General features: G+C 42.3%; 1 protein-coding gene across 5 annotated transcripts in view; it reads left to right on the top strand.

Annotated features, from left to right (window-relative positions):
* Nucleotides 1-19813, top strand: part of KLHL17 (kelch like family member 17) — a 113699-nt gene that overhangs the window by 88783 nt on the left and 5103 nt on the right. For all 5 annotated transcript variants that reach the window (XM_089668415.1, XM_089668414.1, XM_089668412.1 and 2 more), the window contains 5 exons: nt 4309-4453; nt 4543-4710; nt 5331-5419; nt 5532-5605; nt 17036-17217. In XM_089668415.1, coding sequence (XP_089524541.1) covers nt 4309-4453; nt 4543-4710; nt 5331-5419; nt 5532-5605; nt 17036-17217 — 658 coding nt within the window. The remainder of the gene's footprint in view (nt 1-4308; nt 4454-4542; nt 4711-5330; nt 5420-5531; nt 5606-17035; nt 17218-19813) is intronic.

Here is a 19813-nt window from a genome sequence, read left to right as displayed (position 1 = left end):
AAAAAAATCGAAGCTTGTGTGGCCTCAGTGAGGGTTATAGGAACAGTCCGTTCACTTGTGTTCAGCTGCATCTGTTCACTTCATATGTTCAGCAGCATAACTGCGTTAGAAGGTTGCATGAAAACAAAATTAGATTAGAAATTAAAATGTTTATCTGCTGTATTCTGCTGGTGTTTTTTTTTTTTGAAGAAAAAGTTTCATTTAGGAACTTTTGTTATATTCGACAAAATATTTAACCCTATGGATGATATTTTATGGTACATTATTTGAAGGACAAATATTCCAAACGCTTTTTCAATTCTGATACCTGTAGATGAGGAAAATATGTCTTAACGGTGTTCTGGTTGGGACAAACTGCCAAGGGGTATGAAATATATACTCTTTATAAAGTAAATATTAAAAATTAAAGTGGAGCTCCACCCAAAAGGGTAAGTTCTGTTTTAAGTACTGGCCCCCACTCCCCATGAGGAATTAGCACCTTTTGGGGAGCAGGTACCCACTTTCACTGCGATCGCTTACCAGCATTTGCCAACTACTAGAACATCCCTCAAAATTTCCACTCGCCCACTCGCATTGGGCGAGTGGAAACAAGGTGGAGGCGAGCAGCGCCGGGACTAGCGGTGTGTGGGAGGGTTGGCAGCGGGGCAATGAGGAGCAGCGATCTCCTTTATGGCTTTCATTGAAAGCCATACAGGAGATCGCTGCTTGTCACCGCTGCACAGATCATACTTGATCATTCCGTTTCTTCCCCCCCCCCCCCCGGGTGCTCCTCCGTGCTCAGCCTCCTATTGGTGTGGTAGATAGAGGGAGGGTCTGGGCACTGAGGAGCACACAACAGGGGGGGTGGTCAGGAAAGACATGGAACAATCAGGTATGATCTGTGCAGCGCTGACAAGCAGCGATCTCCTGTATGACTTTCAATGAAGCAGCTGGAAGCTGCATCTCCTCCTCTCCCTCCTGCTTTCAGCTGCTTCATTGAAGGAGGGAGGAGAAGGAAGGAGAGGCTGGATCTGCTCTGCCTCCCCCTGTGCCCGCCCACACTCCAGTCTGCGCAGCTTCAGAGGATGTGTTGGCAGGAAATTGAACACAGAGCAGCCGACAGCTTTGGTGCTTCTGAGTGACCATGTGAGTCCACTCACCCCTTCCTTCACTTCCATGCATCCCTCCCTCCCTTCCACCCACCCCTTCCTCCCTTCCACCCACTTTTCCCTTCCTTCCACCAACCCCTCCCTTCCTTCCTCCCACCCCTTTATTCTTCCCACCCCTTCATTCCTTCTACCCACCCCTCCCTTCCATCCGATCCCTCCCTTTCACTCTCCCTCCCTTTCACCCCTTCCTTCCTTCCACCCACTCTTCCCTTCCCTCTGTTCCTTCCCTCCACCCCTCCATTCCTTCCTTCCACCCACCCTCCCTTCCTTCCTTCCACCCCTTCCTTCCTTCCACACACTCTCCCTTCCTTCCACCCACTCTCCCTTCCACCCTTCCTTTCACCCCTTCCTTCTATCCCACCCCTTCCTTCCTTCCACCCCTTCCTTCCACCCACACCTTCATTCCTTCCACCCACCCTTTCTTCCTCCTACCCCTTCATTCCTTCCACCCACCCCTCCCTTCCCTCCGATCCTTCCTTCCACCCCTTCCTTCCTTTCACCTTTCCTTTCCTTCCTTTCACCCCTCCCTCCCTTCATTCCTCCCTTCCATCCTTCCCTTCCACCCCTCCCTTGCTTCCTTCCTTTCACCCCTCCCTTGCTTCCTTCCTTTCACCCCTCCCTTCCTTCCCTTCCCTCCCTCTCTTCCTTTCACCCCTCCCTCCCTCCCTCCCTCCCTCTTCACCCCTCCCTTCCTTCCTTCCCTCTTCACCCCTCCCTCTTCACCCCTCCCTCCCTTCCTTCCTTTCACCCCTCCCTCCCTTCCTTCCTTTCACCCCTCCCTTCCTTCCTTCCTTTCACCCCTCCCTCCCCTTCCTCCTTTCTTTCCTTTCACCTCTCCTTTCTTTACTTCCTTTCACCCCTCCCTTCCATCTGTTCCTTCCCTCCATCCCTCCCTTCCCTCTGTTCCTTCCCTCCACCCCTCACACCCACCCCTTCCTTCCTTACACCCACCCCTTCCTTCCTTCCTTCCTTCCAACCACCCCTCCCTTCCCTCTGATCCTTCCTTTATTCCTCCCTTCTTCCCATCCATCCCTCCCTTCCACCTCTCCCTCCCTTCCACCTCTCCCTCCCTTCCACCTCTCTCTCCCTCTCTCTCCCTCCCTCCCTCCCTCACCCCCTTCCACCCCTCACTCCCTTTCTCCCTTCCTTCCATTTCCTTTATTCTGCATAAAACATTTAACTGTGCCATTTCATGAGATAATTTACGTGTCTAGGGGGCGGAATTAGGGGCAAGGCAGGTTAAGGGTTGGGTGGGGCAACTGGAGGCGAGTAACTCTTAAGAGCTGGCTAGCAGCTCAGGACATGAAATTTTGAGCCCTGTGCTAGAATATCATTTTTAGTTAGATTGACCTTTTAAGCCATATGTTATTATGCAGTGTTAAAGTGTATATCAGGGCAAAATTTGCATCTCTACACATTTCATCTGCTCATGTTTTATTTTTTTTAAAGGCCCTGAAATACAGAAGAATACCTGTCTGTCAGAAAAGCATTCAGCTCATAATTAAAGTGGAACTACACTGCATCTGAGCACCACAAAGCAAAAATGCTATTTTACTTAATTTTAATATTCAAAGCAAACACCCCCATCCGTCCATGTGTCCATGTTTTATTTTGCTGAGAAATCACTTTGAAAAACACCCTTCTACCATTTATGGCCACGACCATCTTGAGTAAGGGAAAATGAGTCATGTAGCATTGACATCCTGGAATATATCTGCCCTTAGTTCAGGCATACGAGCAGGAGAGTGTGTTTAGCTGAGAAATCCTCTCCTCCCCTTCCAGAAGACTCCTGGAATGTATGACATCATCTGTCTAGGCAAGAAATCAAGAAGTAACTGAAAAAGCATAAAAAATGCTTTAAAACAAGTAAATATAAAATAATTTCCAATCTATTTGCTAATGCTAGCAGCATAATAAAATAGTCAATATTAATTGGGAGAGTGAAGTTCCACTTTAACCACTTGCCCTCCAGAGGATTTACCCCCTTCCTGACCAGGCCATTTTTTGCGATACGGCGCTGTGTTACTTTTACTGACAATTGCGATGTATATACATCGCTATACATAAAGGAAATTAATGTCATTTTTTCCCATAAATAGAGCTTTCTTTATTTGATCACCTCTGCGGTTTTTTTTTTTTTGCGCTATAAACAAAAGAAGACTGACAATTTTTGAAAATAAACTATTTTTTGACTTTTTGCTATAAGACATATCCAATAAAAAAATTTAATTTCCTCATAAATTTAAGCCAAAATGTATTCTACTGTCTTTGCTGTAAAAAAAAACGTGTAGATTGGTTTACGTGAAAGTAATAGCATCTACAAATGGCCGGCATATATACTGTAAATTTTTTTTTTTTTTTTACTAGTAATGGCGGCGATCAGCGACTTATAGTGAGACTGCGGTGGACATTCTGACACTTGGTGGGAACTAACGGCCACTGACATCTCTAGTGTCACTAATACAGTGATCAGTGCTAATAAAAACCACTGACACTGTACTAATGACACTGGGCAGGAAGGCGATAACATCTAAGGCGATCAAAGGGTTAACTGTGTCTTGTGCTGTGCTGTTAACTGTGTGCTGATTTACTAAGGAGACATGCTGCTTTCTCTCTCTTCTCTGCCCATGTCCATGCTGACAGGAGAGAGATCTGTGTTTACACACAGATTTCTCCCCTCTCAGCTTTAGCGGTGATCACCAAGTGCCGGCTGAGAACGGTGGCCGGGACCTGGTGATTAACATCTGCAGCAATCAGATACATGATTTTGCGCACAGCGGCCGCCCTATAGCAGTATATCTGCTATACGGCGGTAGGTAAGTGGTTAATTTACTACTGTGGACTGACAATACACAACATTTTGTGTGGACTGAATGGTGTCAGCCCTGCCTAGTTTTCTTCCAAGGTTATAACTAGGACTAATTAGACTGCTTGAGTCAGGAAGCGTGCACAGTACAGCTCTGAATTTCTCATCTGGCCAACAGATGTTTTATTGTTTTTTGTTTGTTTTGTTTGTTTTTTTTTTTGTACTTTGTAGGGAGAAGGTATTGTAGAGGTTTATATACACTTTAAAGGTGGAGCAATATGAGAAAAAAACCTGTGCTGTTTACAAATAGAAAATGTCTTCCTATTGCACAGGTCTGTATTTGTTGCATTGCAGGTGGTGGGAGCCTGTTTGCCATACATGGTGACTGTGAAGCGTATGATACCCGTACTGACCGCTGGCACATGGTGGCGTCCATGTCTACAAGAAGGGCCCGAGTGGGAGTTGCAGCTATTGGAAACAAACTGTATGCAGTAGGAGGGTAAGAATGCCAGACACTGATTGCAATACATAGAACATGTTGATTTCCTATAAAATGAACTAATATTCATGCCATATTTCATGCAACAGATATGATGGAACATCTGACCTTGCTACTGTAGAGTCTTATGACCCTGTAACAAACACTTGGCAGCCAGAAGTCTCCATGGGAACCCGTCGCAGTTGTCTTGGAGTTGCTGTACTTCATGGTCTGCTCTATGCTGCAGGTGGCTATGATGGTGCTTCTTGCTTAAACAGGTACTGTGATCTTGATCCAAACATTTCCTACTGACATTTTTCTTTTAAGTAAACCTGACCTTGTTGTGTCTTCAAGTACTTAGGATATCATTAGTGTAGTGCCCTTTGGATTTTAGGCTTTAGCATTAAGTGGTTGGTTCACCTTTAAGGCCTATGAAAATAAGGGACATCTGTAGAAAAAAATCTGTGCAGCTCTGACCAAAGTTGAATATAGCTGTAGGCCATTTACATACCTCATGAAGCCAAACTGGAAAGCTTCTAGGACATTGCTAAGGATGTTGCTAAGAGAAGCCTTGTGTTACTGCTCACCTTCACCATCATAGGAGTGAGCTCTCAAATTCTGAGCTACTACATCAGGGGAGAGAAAGCACATGTGAGGGGGTTTAAATCCAAGAAAGAGCTCACTCTTATGACTCAGCAAGTGAATGCAAAACCTCTCATACTTTTTCTAGGTCTGTGAATCAGGTTGTATCAGCATGGTAGCCAGAGATCTAATATGTTCAAAAGGAGGTTAGCAGTGATAGCATTCATAGCTGTCTCTTCAAAAGTTGTTGGTGTTTTTTTTGTTTTCACTTTGATATCCAATCTGATAGAAAACTGACATTCTGCTTTCATTGCAGTGCAGAGCGGTATGACCCTCTCACAGGAACATGGACGTCCATAGCTGCCATGAGCACTAGACGAAGATATGTCCGAGTGGCAACACTAGGTTAGCTTTGTTTCTTTACCGTGAAATTATGATTTGCAGAAGACCCAATAATATGTCTCTGTATGGTACCTGCAACAACCAATGTGTGCTTTCATGTTTCTGATCTTTCTAGATGGTAATCTGTATGCTGTTGGTGGCTACGACAGTTCTTCTCACTTGGCCACAGTGGAAAAATACGAACCACAGGTAAGTGTCTTCTGTAACATGTTTGAGGATGCTTTCATTGTACTGTACTCATTAACAAAATGTAAAGCTCCTTCCAAACCTAATCTCATTTAGGTTTGCCAGCAATTATGTAGTGTAAGGGCCTAAAAGATTGGATATCAATGATAAGAAATGCTTCAGTAGGCTTTTGCACATCATTGCTGGTAAATATAAAGAATATTGTACAATCAGATTGTAACGTGTGTGTGTGTGTTTGTCTCACCAGTGTGCATACCTTGATTAACCCCATTTTCTTCAACCAGTGACAGACTGTTCTATAGCCTGTGATTGAAAAATGAAATATACACAAAGTCAAATACCATCAGGTTTGGCATAAGGTTGTTTGGCACCTTCTGCCTCCATTATTTGTGTGAAGGTCTCTCAGATTGCCATGATAAATTCAACTAGTTGTGCTAGTGGGTAATCTCTGTAGCTAGGTTTAGGTGAAATAGGAATTTCATAACTATTCACCATCATAGTAAATTAACCATTTGATTATAAAAAATAACAAAAGAGCTTCCTAGTGCCACATAATAATAATAATAAGAAGAAAGAAGGCCGGACAATAAAAGTACGGCAAAACTAGCGGAGTTTTTGGGCACAGTAAGAGACCACACAATAATATACATACAACCATTTATTAGCATAAAAGAGTCATATAGCATGTATGAGACTCACGATACATAAAGGGACACAGGTAATTACAGAATAACTCCCTTGCATACATCATAATCACCTAAAACATAGGTATCAGATACAAAGTAAGAGATCAAAAAACGTTCAATGCGTTTCGCCTGTACGTTGGGCTTCTTCACGATCGTAGCTTGAATGTAAGGGAGAATAGTGCTAATGAAAGCACAGTGGTCCTACGGCAAAGTAGTCTGGGGAGCGGGCATAGGAGACCAGGATACAGGCGAATCAAAAAAGATTCAAGGACCAGATATATTGTAAATAGATCAGTAGTCATAGACCATGTCCATTTCCAAGAGAGACACAAAACCCTACATATATGGAGGTTAGGAAGGTCACAAGTAGGGGCTCCTGAAGATGTTAATAGGCTTGTATGGCAAGCTAACGATGAGGGGCCAATATGCAAATGGACAGGCAGGCAGAACATCAACATAAAATCTTGTGGTGAAAAAGACCAGATGTAATGGCTGGATCAACTGCCCAATATTTGATATGGTGCATAAAAAAGAGAGACATTACCTTCATGTGGAATCCATATAAAGAGAAAACTTCATGAGTTTGCAGCAAACCCCTATTGGGTAGCTCCATGAATCTATAACACGCCATGCACCACTGGGCACCCCTGCTGCACCAAACACTGGCGGACGCGTGTGAATACTGTGGTCGCCAGTGTTTGGAGCAGCGGGTTATAGATTCTCAGGGCTACCTAATAGGCGTTTGCTGGGGTATTCACACGTGGCCGCCAGTGTTTGGCGCGGCAGGGGTGCCCAGTGGTGCATGGCGTGCTCTAGATTCATGGGGCTACCTAATAGGGGTTTGCAACATATTGGGCCATTGATCCTGCCATTACATCTAGTCTTTTTCACCACAAGATTGTATCTTGAAGTTCTTCCTTCCTGTCCATTTGCATATTGGCCCCTCATCGTTAGCTTGCCACACAAACATGTTAACAGGGTTATGTAGGGTTTTGTGTCTCTTGGAATTGGACATGGTCTATGACTATTGATCTACCTACAATATATATGGCCTTTGAATCTTTTATGACTTGTCCGTATCCTGGTCTTTTATGCCCGGTCCCCAGGCTACTTTGCCGCAGGTCCGTTTTTTGATCTCTTACTCTGTATCTGTTACCTGTGTTTTAGGTGACTATGATGTATGAAAGGGAGTTATTTTGTAATTACCTGTGTCCCTTTCCCCTCTGCCCCTTTTTGGGGGTTATGTATGTATTGTGAGTCTCATACATGGTATATGACTCTTTTATGCTAATAAATGGTTGTATGTGTATTATTGTGTGGTCTCTTACTGTGCCCAAAAAATCCGCTAGTTTTTGCCATACTTTTATTGTCCGGCCTTTTTTGTTACCATTTGATTATAGTTATTTACATTTTTTTCAGTAGCCACTATAATGACCTAAATGAATGTAAGTGTTACAGTTCTTCTGACAGCTGTGTTCTTTCCATTAACCACTTCTGTGGTCTATCAGCATTTATTTTGATAATTGGTCAAGCCACAAACCAAGGGATTTAACTGATGACATGACCAGCACAATGTTGCTTTCCTGTTGGCCTCCAGTGCTTGCTGTTCATGATGTCACCAGCAGGGAGAGACCTTTCCCTCTTTACTGGATCCATTTTATTAGCTGCAGCCTCACAGGCTTCCCATTCTTGTGGTTTTTTTTTCTTTCTCGCCTCTTTGCTGGCAGTAGAATTGTTCTATTATAAAACATGACTGTCACAATAGGCAAACACAGATCAAAATAATGCAAATGACAAGAAGGAAATAAGCTGTTACAAGTTTTAATTTTGACTTTTGTTTACCTATTTACTAGCCCTTTTTATCATTCTCTTTAAAAAAATCCAATTTTTAACTATAGTAGACAATATAACATTACTAAACCAACAATCAATCGACAGTATATCAATCAGTGATTAAAACACTACAATTAGATATAGTATGTACACCCATAACCTTTTTACCAATATTTATAAGTAAAATCCATACATTTTAACAGTATAGCCTTTTCTTTAACATCACATTTGTTACAATGCTGTGTGTCAGATTTATTTAACAAATTTGTAAAATATATTAAAGCTAGTGTAGATGTGGCATGCTCTTCTGATGAACTGGGTGATGATCCTTGTGCTTGGAAGTATTTGATGGTGACTACAGCCAGCCTGTCCCGGGATAGGACGATTATTCATGTTAGATATATTTTGCTATTCGCTATTGTTTCCCTGGCATTAGACCAGCAGCCGAGGTTCTTTCTACTGTTTACTGTCTACTGCTTAACCACTTGCCTACCGGGCACTTATACCCCCTTCTTTACCAGGCCTATTTTCAGCTTTCAGCACTGTCGCATTTTGATTGACAATTGCGCGGTCATGCAAGGTTGTATCCATATGAAATTTTTAGCATTTTTTTTCTCACAAATAGAGCTTTCTTTTGGTGGTATTTAATCGCCGCTGGGTGTTTTACTTTTTGCGCTATAAACAAAAAAATTGCAAAAAATTTGAAAAAAAAGTTTCTTTGTTTCTATTATAAAATTTTGCAAACAGGTAATTTTTCTATTTCACTGATGTGCGTTGATGAGGCAGCACTTATAGGTGGCACTGATGGGCACTGATAGGTAGCACTGATGGGCACTGATAGGCAGCACTGAAGGGCAATGATAGGCAGCACTAATGAGGTGGCACTGATAGGCGACACTGATAGGCAGCACTGATAGGTGGCACTGATGATGGGTACTGATAGACAGCACTGATAGGTGGCACTGCTAGGCATTGACTGGTGGCACTGCTAGGCACTGACTGGCGCAACTGCTGGGCACTGACTGGCACAACCGCTGGGCACTGACTGGCAGCACTGGTGGGTGGCACTGGTGGGCACAGGTGGGTGGCACTGGTGGGCACAGATGGGTGACACTGCTGGGCACAGGTGTGTAACACTGCTGGGCACAGGTGGGTGCACTGCTGGGCACAGGTAGGCGTAAGTGGTGGGTGGCACTGCTGGGCACTGATCATCAGGGCACTGATCATCAGTGCCGTGATGATCAGTGCCGATCCCTGCTCTGACAACTGCCGGTTCTCGGCCGTATTTTCCTCACGCTGTAAGTGCAGCCGAGAACCGGCAATTGGGCACGGCTGATCACGTGGTAAAAGGTCGCTGTGATTGGCCTTTTACCACATCACGTGATCAGCTGTGTCCATAGGGGGCGCGCAGGGGAGCGCGTTCTGAGAGGACGTCATATGACGCCCTCCCAGAACTGGCCGGCCGCAGTGTAGCCGTCATTCGGCTATCTGCGGTCGGCAACTAGTTAAAGTGTTACTAAACCCAGGACCCTGCATTCACTATATCTGGTCTCCCACAGTACACAGAACATGGAAATGCAACTATTTTAGTAAATATAAACTGCTAAATACCTTTTCTCATCACCAGTTAGAGCAGTCTTGTGACTTCTATCAGTGACCAGCCAAGCACTGGTTAAAGGTTGTAGCAGTAGTTTTCATTTTGTTCTAGGAGGATACAGAACCCCTGACCTCTGTCTGGACAGTGCTGATTGGCCCTGTGCTGATCACATGCACTCTCCCATGAAAAAAAAAACCTCTCTAGCAAGACACACCAAACTGAGCATGTACAGAGTGACTCCACACGTTAAGTCATATAAGGAGTTAAGAGAGGGATCAGAGAAGTCAGGATCAAACAGCATTTTTACACAATGTAGAGGATTAACCCCTTAGATTCCACAGTGAGTAGAACAATCATGCATTACTGCATATACAGACTGATTTTACTGATGTGGGTTTAGTAACACTTTAAGGATTCATTCACAATATACTTGCATAAAAACTTATAAAAAATGCACACATTTACCATGCATAGGTATACGACTACATCAGTTTTTATGCACCTTGACAAGAGGTAGGCTTCATGCACATGCTTTTGTAAACACTTTTCTTATAGCAGAACAAAAACCGCTTCAAAAGCGCACCTAAGCCATGTTTTTGCAAACTCATTTTGGTGCATCAAGCTTTGTGGGCATTGATTTAATTGATCTGGATATTAATTTATTCTGACCACTGAAATTAAAAAACTCTCAAATGTTAAATGTTCCTAGCTCTTAGGCGCATTTACACATGTTTGGATGCGTGGGCGTTTTTATATACAAAGGTTCCTCTCCCGAACGCCATTTTGATGTATTCAAATCTCTGCCCTGCCTCTAAACTTCTCTAAACATTTGTGTGCATGGACACATAGGCTAACATAGAGGGGTGTTCAGGGACAGGATTAAACACATCAAAAATCTGTAAAACAGGTGTTCGCCAGTTACATTGTGCATGAGGCCTTAATGTGTGTTTTTCTCCTCTATCACTTCCCTTTTGTGATTTGTGGGTTGCATTATGCACATTTATGTGCTTTGCAGAAAAGTGCAGGCATACTGCTACAGGGCTCGGCACTACACATGAGTCTAGAGTTTTAGTGTGAATTGGGCACATAGAAAAGAATGGTTTTCTGTGTGCCCTTGCACGCCTTCATTTTTCTGGTGCTGGAAAATGCAGGTTTCTGACCATAGTGTGAGCAAATCCTATATGTGAACTGCAGCCAAAACTCTAAATAGACCCCTAAAGTATATACAGGAGGCAGCCTACCTACACATGTGTACTGCTTCTTGTATTGCTGCAGACCTCTATGTTGTTGGAATTTGTTTGCCAGTTGTGTTTGTTTTGCATTTCAATGTATTTCTGTGATGGAGTTGGTCAGGCATATTCCTGATTCCACCTACCTACAGACATGAGATTCTAGTTCTTCAAACTTATTTATCATCATGTTGGTGATGTCTTCTGGCACTTTCCTTTCATTTCTGAGCACTCCCTTCACAGTGCTTCTTGACCTCTGCACTGCCACCTTACTCCTGGTCCACTCCAAGAAATGTCTTCTGTGATCATCCCACCTAACAAACTCTGTGGGATTAAAGATATAGGAAGATGGAATAAGAGCAACTATTCCCCCTCTCCATGCTGTGTGGAAGGCTCCCTGCAATTCTTAATGTACCTTCCTAATTCCTACCAACCTGATTCCTGCTGTAATGCCACTGAGTATTCGAAACACATTAAACACTACCCCTTCCTTCCCACAAGGCAATTCTCCGTACCAATTGATATACCTAAGTGCAAATGCCTACCATAGTTTGGTCAGCATTCGCACAGAATATTTGCAAGGCCTACAGCAAGTATCAGGGCATCTAATTTTATTATAATTATTATTTTTTTTTTTTTAAATATTAGTTCACTTTAATTATTTGAAATGAGCAAGCATGCCGTGCTACTCTGCTTTGGTTGCCTGTTCAGCAGTATACAAAAATACCAGAAGTCATAAGTGGCTTGATTGGTTATAGCTAACAGCGCACTTTTATCTTTTAATTATCAAGAGGGAATTTGATAAATCTACAGGTATAATTATAAAAAAAAAGCAAAAAAAAAAACATTGCAGACATGTTAATGGTGATTTACTTTAAACAGGCTTTCAGAATTTTGTGCTAATGAGCGTTCAATTAAATTAACTGAGCATAACGCTGTTATCATATTGTTCTCAAGGATGTCACAACACCAACAACCTTGGAAATGCCTTTGATAAATGGATAATATAAAAAAAGGAATTTCCACTACTATTTACTTAACTTTTGTCTTGCTCCTCAGCTTATCAAATATCAAATCATTTGATCTGGGATGTGAATTGCTACAGATAATTATCTATTGGAGACTATTCCTAATATATGTCTGAAATAGGCATGTGGCTGAATGTATGTGTTAAGTCTTTGGAATGACTGGTTAATGATGGTACTATGCACATATTTATATATGTTCCAAATATAGACTGATTTCTCAAGTGCCATCCTCTTGTCTCTCCAGGGACTACCCTACTTCTACACTTTACTTTGCCATTAGCACACAGTGCGCTCACTGCATACTTTATTAATAGGATGTATTAATTATCTGTCTTTGGTATACTGTGCCAATTTAACAATCTCTTTGAAATGTTAACTATCAGGAATAAATAGCCCCAGACAAAATGTAGCTGATATTTTACATTGTATTGCTAATGAAAGATTCTTCTCTGTCTGTAAAGGTTTTGTTCAAAAATTAGACTATGGTGTATGCATGTTATTATCAGCAATTTGAATCGGGGCTCTTGGTTCCTGAGGGCATGATTGCTGTTGGTGTTTAAGACCTGTTTCACACAGGCTTCAGGTTGTATAAGAGCAGTGTGAACAGCAAGCTTTGACAAAGCATTTGCAGAACTTTCAGCAAGCTTTATTGAAGCACTATTCAACTCCAGTTTGTAAATGTTGAACAGAGATCCGAATGGGATTGCTGATTGCTATCCTAAACAAGCTGCTAGCAGGCTTCAGCACTTCTTGAAGCTTGTTAAAAGCCTGCTGAAGGCTTCTCGCAGCTTGCTTAAAGTGACAATCAACACTCCCATTAGGATCTGTGTTCAGCATTTACACATTGGAGTTGAATCGTACTTTAAAAGCTTCAATAAAGTTTTCTGATTGTTCTGCAAATGCTTTGTCAAAGCTTGCTGTTCACAATGCTCTTATACAAGCTGAAGCCTGTGTGAAACAGGCCTAATGGAAATGCCTGGTGAAAATGATGATTAACCTACTATTGCTACAAACAGGAGGTCTAAATAATTGTTTTTACACTGGTTCGCAAGTATGCTGTGGCCAGGAAGCCCTATTGCACATTCAGTGATGTTGTGAACCACTGGATTGTGATGTAGCCTTAAAGTGTATGTCAAGCCAAATCTTTTATCGTAATCGTACAGTATAAGACATGGGCTGAGTATTCATAGACCCTGGGTTATAGGCTCGTGCAGGGGCGGACTGACCATTTGGAAACTCGGGCACTGCCTGAAGGCCCGGGGTCAGTAGGGGGCTCCATGAGATGCCCCTGGTACCTTTTTCATAGGCTTTTTGAGTTTGGGCCAGGACACAGGGGCCCCATGATCCCCTATTGCCCGGGGGCCCCATGAGTTGTCAGTCCGCCCCTGGGCTCGTGCCAGGTGATTGGACACTGGCATCCCCCTATAAGCCTACCCCACTCTGTGATGGACCTCTCCTCCTTAACAAGAAATCACTCTTAGCTTAACTAGTTTATAATTTCACCTTCAGAGTCTATAGTCAGCTCTTCACTATCTTCTACTACCACAGAGAAGCAATGCATCTGGATAGGGGCAACCTCGGTGAAACCTTGGGAACCAACCCTGGACTTCACGTAGTGGGAATGGCCTGTAAGATTGTTTCTTAACTTCCTGTTCTGGTAAAAATGATCCCAACAGGAAAGGAGTAGAACTCTCCAAAAGCAGCACAGGCAGAAATAAAAATATAATTTTAAGTAAAGTAGGGGAAGGCTGGATCTCCTGTCAAATTTGTATTTCTGTCTGTGCCCTGTTGCAAATTTTTCTTGCTTTTTTTTCTCATGAAATCGCTGTTGGCTAGACGGAGACTTTTCCTTACTTTCTAACAGCATCAGATAAAAGTAAAACCCAGAAAGGGGTTTTAATCCTCCACTGTATCTAATACTAAAATGTTTTGGGCTAGACACACTTTGAGCAAGGGGTATTTGGGACTACCATGTCTGTTTTATGTTGCCAAAAACAAAACATTCTACGCTGAAAACCTGTAGTTATTATTATTATTATTATACAGTATTTATAAAGCGCCAATAGTTCGCTCAGCGCTGTACATTACAAAGGGGGACAGAACATGTGACAGAACAATACCAATACAATGCAAAACATGAGGGGATCGAGGGCCCTGCTCTTTCGAGCTTACAATCTAGGAGGGAGGGGATGGTGGCACAGGAGGAAATAGCTGTGGGGGATGGAGTGGTAGAAAGAGTGGAGGAGGTCGGCAAGTTAGCAGGGGGTGGGGTAGGCTTCCCTGAAGAGATGGGTTTTCAGGGTGCGCTTAAAGGAGAGGAGAGTAGGTGATAATCTGATGGGTTGGGGCAGGCAGTTCCAGAGGATGGGTGACACCCTGGAGAAGTCCTGGAGGAGGGCATGGGAGGAGGAGACCAGGGAACTAGAGAGAAGGAGGTCTTGTGAGGAGCTGAGTGTGCGTGCTGGGTGGTACTTGGATATTAGGTCAGTGATGTAGTTCGGGGCAGTATGGTGGACAGCTTTGTACGTCAGTGTTAGGATTTTGAATTTGATCCGTTGCGCAATCGGAAGCCAGTGGAGGGATTGGCAGAGGGGGGTGGCGGAGACGGTTGGAAAGGTGAATGAGTCTGGCTGCTCTATTCAGGATGTACTGAAGCGGGGATAGCCAGCGGCAAGGCAGGCCAGTGAGGAGGGAGTTGCAGTAGTCGAGTCGTGATATGATGAGGGAGTGGATGAGCTGTTTAGTGGTTTGTAGTTAGTAATTATTTAACAAAAAACAACTGATACTATTTGTTTGTATATCAAGAAATATCTTGAGGAAATGGTTACATAAATTCCTCTAGAATATAAATTACAATAGAACTTTTATTTTACTCCAATTATAATAAAATATATAATGAAAGAAAGTGAGCGCTAGATAAGAAGCTGCTAAGCGCCAATAGGTACCAAAGGACTCTACAAAGAACAAATGAAAAATGGGGCGCAGCGCTAAAATATACCTGATACACATATATATATAACAAACAGAATTAATGAAAAGATAAGTGATATAGTGTGCCAAGAATTGTGCAAAGAAGCATTCAAAAGTCCTTAAGTAACAAATGGTGATTCAAAATATGTGCGTCTTCCGGTGATCAAATTAATTGAATCATGCACTCACCAGATGCATAATTCAAATATGCATATAGATGATATCCCGATATCCAAGCGGAGTTATCCCAAAATCGGATATGGCATCATAGGATCATCGTCTGGGCACATCTGTCCGTCCAGGTTCTCCTTGTGGATCGTGCGTTAACACACTAAAACACCTCTCAGCTGTCTCCCCAGGTAGGCTCTGCGGGTATTGGACTCAGCAGGGTCCCAAGAAAGAAAGCCAGGATGGTGTGATATCGTTTTAAATGGAAAATTTATTGATCCAAAACAAAGACAAGGACTGAATAAACAAAACTGACCATAATGGTGTACAACGATGGCCGCCGCTCCATGCGGTGGAGTGATGTCTGGGGTATGCTGCTCTAACTGACGCGTTTCGTGCCAAATGCACGTATTCATAGGGAGTGTGTCAGCTAACCAGACATCTGCGCGATAATATTTGAATTATGCATCTGGTGAGTGCATGATTCAATTAATTTGATCACCGGAAGACGCACATATTTTGAATCACCATTTGTTACTTAAGGACTTTTGAATGCTTCTTTGCACAATTCTTGGCACACTATATCACTTATCTTTTCATTAATTCTGTTTGTTATATATATATGTGTATCAGGTATATTTTAGCGCTGCGCCCCATTTTTCATTTATAATAAAATATAAAATCATCTAAAACTTACTATCCATATGTCCACCACAATAAAAATTGTACAATGTTATATAAAACCACATGCACCCAACATACGTACACTGCAGTATCTACGGTCTGTTAAATCCACATAATCAGTGTTTCTATCTAATCCTACAAACACAGATGATTCTTTTAATATTTTTATGGATTTCACTTCCTGTGTTTATGAATTCTACTTCTAGAATCTATAAAAGATATCAAAGACATACTGTAATCTTCATTTGTAGGATTAGACATAAACACCGATTGCATGGATTTCAAGTATGTAAACCCAATTACTGAAGTCTTATAGCAGTTTAAATATGTCATTGTACTTTCAAAAGATTTTCTCAATATTTTTATATATTTGTTTTTAAAACTGTAGCTTTTATTAAATAATATTAAGTGATCTTGCCATAAAGTTCCCTGTTCGGGTACTTCCTGTTTTGTGGGTGACCGTGCACTGTCCCTATCTTCCAGTTATACTCCTGCATTGTCACCCTGTCACATGGACCCAAGAGCGACTACAAGTGGCAGTTCCAACATACTTTGCTCCAGCATGGTCCACTGTTGTCACTACTGGGAAACCCTCCCTGAGAAATATCATACAGCTATTGTTGGAGTGCATTATTATTATTATACAGGATTTATATAGCGCCAACAGTTTGCTCAGCGCTTTACATTATAACGGGAGACAATACAGCAACAATACAGTTCAATACATGAGGGATAGGAGGGCCCTGCTCCTTGGAGCTTACAATCTAGGAGAGTGCATGTAGACATAAACTGGCAGCAGAGAGGCTGTAGGAGATGCAACAAAGCTAAAAAAAAAAAAAAAAAGTAAAACTTTTTAACTTTTCTAAAAGGATAAGTGGCAGTTGTTTGGGATACATGGTGCTTTAGAAAACTAAATCTAAGTAGGTTAGGCTTTATATCTACTTTAACAGAGTGGCAGCTACTGCAGCGTATGCATATTAAGTGCGTGTAACTGTGGCAATATTTACAGCAAACTTTAGATAATTTTTATTTATAGATATGTTTGAATAAGGTACATTATATAGTGGAGTTTATGTAACAAGTTTCAAATATGTATGGTAGTTGGGCCTACAAGTCCACACCCAAAGGTTGGGATAAAGATGAGCTAATTGTTTGGCCTGTTTTTATTAACTTAGGCAATAACTATCTTTCGTTCATTTTTCATTTCTTAACCTTTTTTCTTATTTTATTTTTTGCAGATAAACACTTGGACCCCGATTGCTAACATGTTAAGTCGCCGTAGTAGTGCTGGAGTGGCGGTGCTGGAGGGAATGCTGTATGTAGCAGGAGGAAATGATGGCACAAGCTGTCTAAACTCTGTGGAGCGATATAACCCAAAGGCAAACACATGGGAGAGTGTGGCACCTATGAACATTAGGAGGTAATATGGTCTTCAGGAATTGTGCAATGTAAAATCAACATATACACTTCTTGCATTATCTGTTTATTTACCCCAAATCGACCCAAAAATACCAAATGTATTAATCTGTAAAAGTCACAATTATTTTGTATCATTTAGAGATTCTGATGGCGGTTATGGCTACCTTAACCCATCTCCCCTCTTAAAGATCACATCAAAGAGAGGAGTGTGATGGCTACAAAAGCATTCATTGTGTTCATTAGATGATTTCTGCCCTTAGATAACCCCCAGCTGGGAGATTGGTGATACCACAGGGGAGGGGAGATTTCTCTAACCCCCCTGCTGGATAGCCTCAGGAGGTTGTGTAATGAGGAATAATCCATTTCCACTAGAGAAAGCTTTACACAGTAAATTATTTAGCAGTCCCTTAAGTAACTGGCTTGAGTTGAGATGGCGGTCCTAAAGAGAAATCCTTAAGTTTGCCTATTCAAGCTAAAGTGACAGGTTCTCTTTACATGCCACCAATCAACTAACTGGTGATTACCTTCTCCATGCTCCCCCACCAATCAGTGTATCTGTTGGAGCCCAGAGTCTTATTCCTGCATAAACGCACATCGGTCTGTGTCGGAGCTTACACAGGGTTAAAAACCTTGCCTGCTTCCCCACCTGATGATGTCTGGGCCTGGTGATTGGCTACTCAGGTCTGTACACTGCATCCAGGGAACAAGCAGAAAAGGTCACATGTTCTCCCATACCCGTACGTTCAAATATCTTTAAGGGTTACAACAGCCAAATGAAATGGCAGGGAGCATGCGGAGGTGGGTAACAGATGCTTTTTAAGTGCTTCGTCACATTAATGAACCTGTTGCTGGCAGCAGATCACCAGGAAGAGGATCATTAATGCTTCAGCAGTTTTACTCCTTCACTGAAATTATTTATTCTATTTATTTATTTCAGGTACTTATATAGCGCTGTCAATTTACGCAGCGCTTTACATATATATATTGTACAGTCACATCAGTCCCTAACCCTCAAGGGGCGTACAATCAAAGGTCCCTAACTCACATTCATACATACACATACTAGGGCAAATTTAGACAGGAGTTAATTAACCTACCAGCATGTCTTTGGAGTGTGCAAGGAAACCGGAGTACCCGGAGGAAACCCACGCAGGCACAGGGAGAACTTGCAAACTCCAGGCAGGTGGTACCGTGGCTGGGATTGGAACCAACAACCCTAGTACTGCCAGGCGGAAGTGCTAACCATTTAGCCACTGTGCTGCCCAAAAATGTTGCTGAACCTCACTGGTTAAGGTAGCAACACTACAGTATAGTAGTATGTGAGTACTTTTAGTAGTTCTTTGGCTGGCGATTTGCTGCCAGTGACACAATTGTTAGCAATCTGTTACAGGAATATTTACTACAGCTTGTATAGTCAAGCTCTGGTCTGCTTATTCCTGCACCCCCCCCCCCCAAATGTGTGAAAAAGGAGAGAAGGGCTGCTAAAAATACAAAATATCACTATACAATTTATTTATTTATTTCAGGTACTTATATAGCGCCGTCAATTTACGCAGCACTTTACATATATATATTGTACATTCACATCAGTCCCTAACCCTCAAGGGGTGTACAATCTAAGGTCCCTAACTTACATTCATACATACACATACTAGGGCCAATTTAGACAGGATCCAATTCACTTACCAGCATGTCTTTAAAGTGTGGGAGGAAACCCACGCAGGCACAGGGAGAACATGCAAACTCCAGGCAGGTGGTGCCGTGGCTGGGATTCGAACCAACGACCCTAGTACTGCCAGGCAGAAGTGCTAACCATTTAGCCACTGTGCTGCCCCATTATAATAATTTAAATAATTATTTAAAAAATCCAAATAAACCATTTAGGCAAGTTTTATTAATGCACTAAAACAGCATGAAGTTTCGCGATGCAGCAAATCATAACTGACAGTGGTGCATTACAATGCATTGGCTACATTGCTTTAGTGTGTTGGGCTGCTATTTGGAATGAATGGTCCCACAACACGCTAACATGGTGCTGTACCGTGTGTTGCAGCTTAAGGATGGACAACCTTGGTTGTTTGGTGAGATCCTGCCAGTCTGAGGTCAGATGTATGTTGGACACACATTAAATGATCTGGCCATCCCGCCTGACCTATGCATGGTGTTCATATAAACAACCGCAGTTTTTGTTGAAGAGACAGGAGACAAGATTATTAAAATATCGCTGTGACCGGCTTTTACATATTGAGTATACAGTGTTTAGATTATGTATATCTAAGCATAACACAGAGCTTAGGACCCCAGTGTACCACTGAGGAATTTCAATTGAGGTGGTATTAAACTTTCACAAGCACTTCCCATTGTTTAGAGTTAAAATCCTATTCTCAGATCACAAACCAGAACTAAACTCTGGAAGACTGAATAGTAATGAACTAGTCTACTTCCTGAAATCAGAGAAACAAGTCAGATCCCATTTTAAAGGCCAGTAAGCCTCAGACAAAAAGTACATTTAGTGCTCTTCCTGTTCAGTCCTCGGATTGAAGGACACTGCAAGCTCATTTCCCGTCTGCCAGAAATGCTGTTGCCTGTGCAGGTAG

The sequence above is a fragment of the Staurois parvus genome, unplaced genomic scaffold (assembly GCF_062004578.1).
Source record: "Staurois parvus isolate SC_StPar_1 unplaced genomic scaffold, SC_StPar_1.0 ptg000057l, whole genome shotgun sequence".
Lineage (NCBI taxonomy): Eukaryota > Metazoa > Chordata > Amphibia > Anura > Ranidae > Staurois > Staurois parvus.
This window is presented reverse-complemented; position numbering and strand designations above follow the sequence as displayed.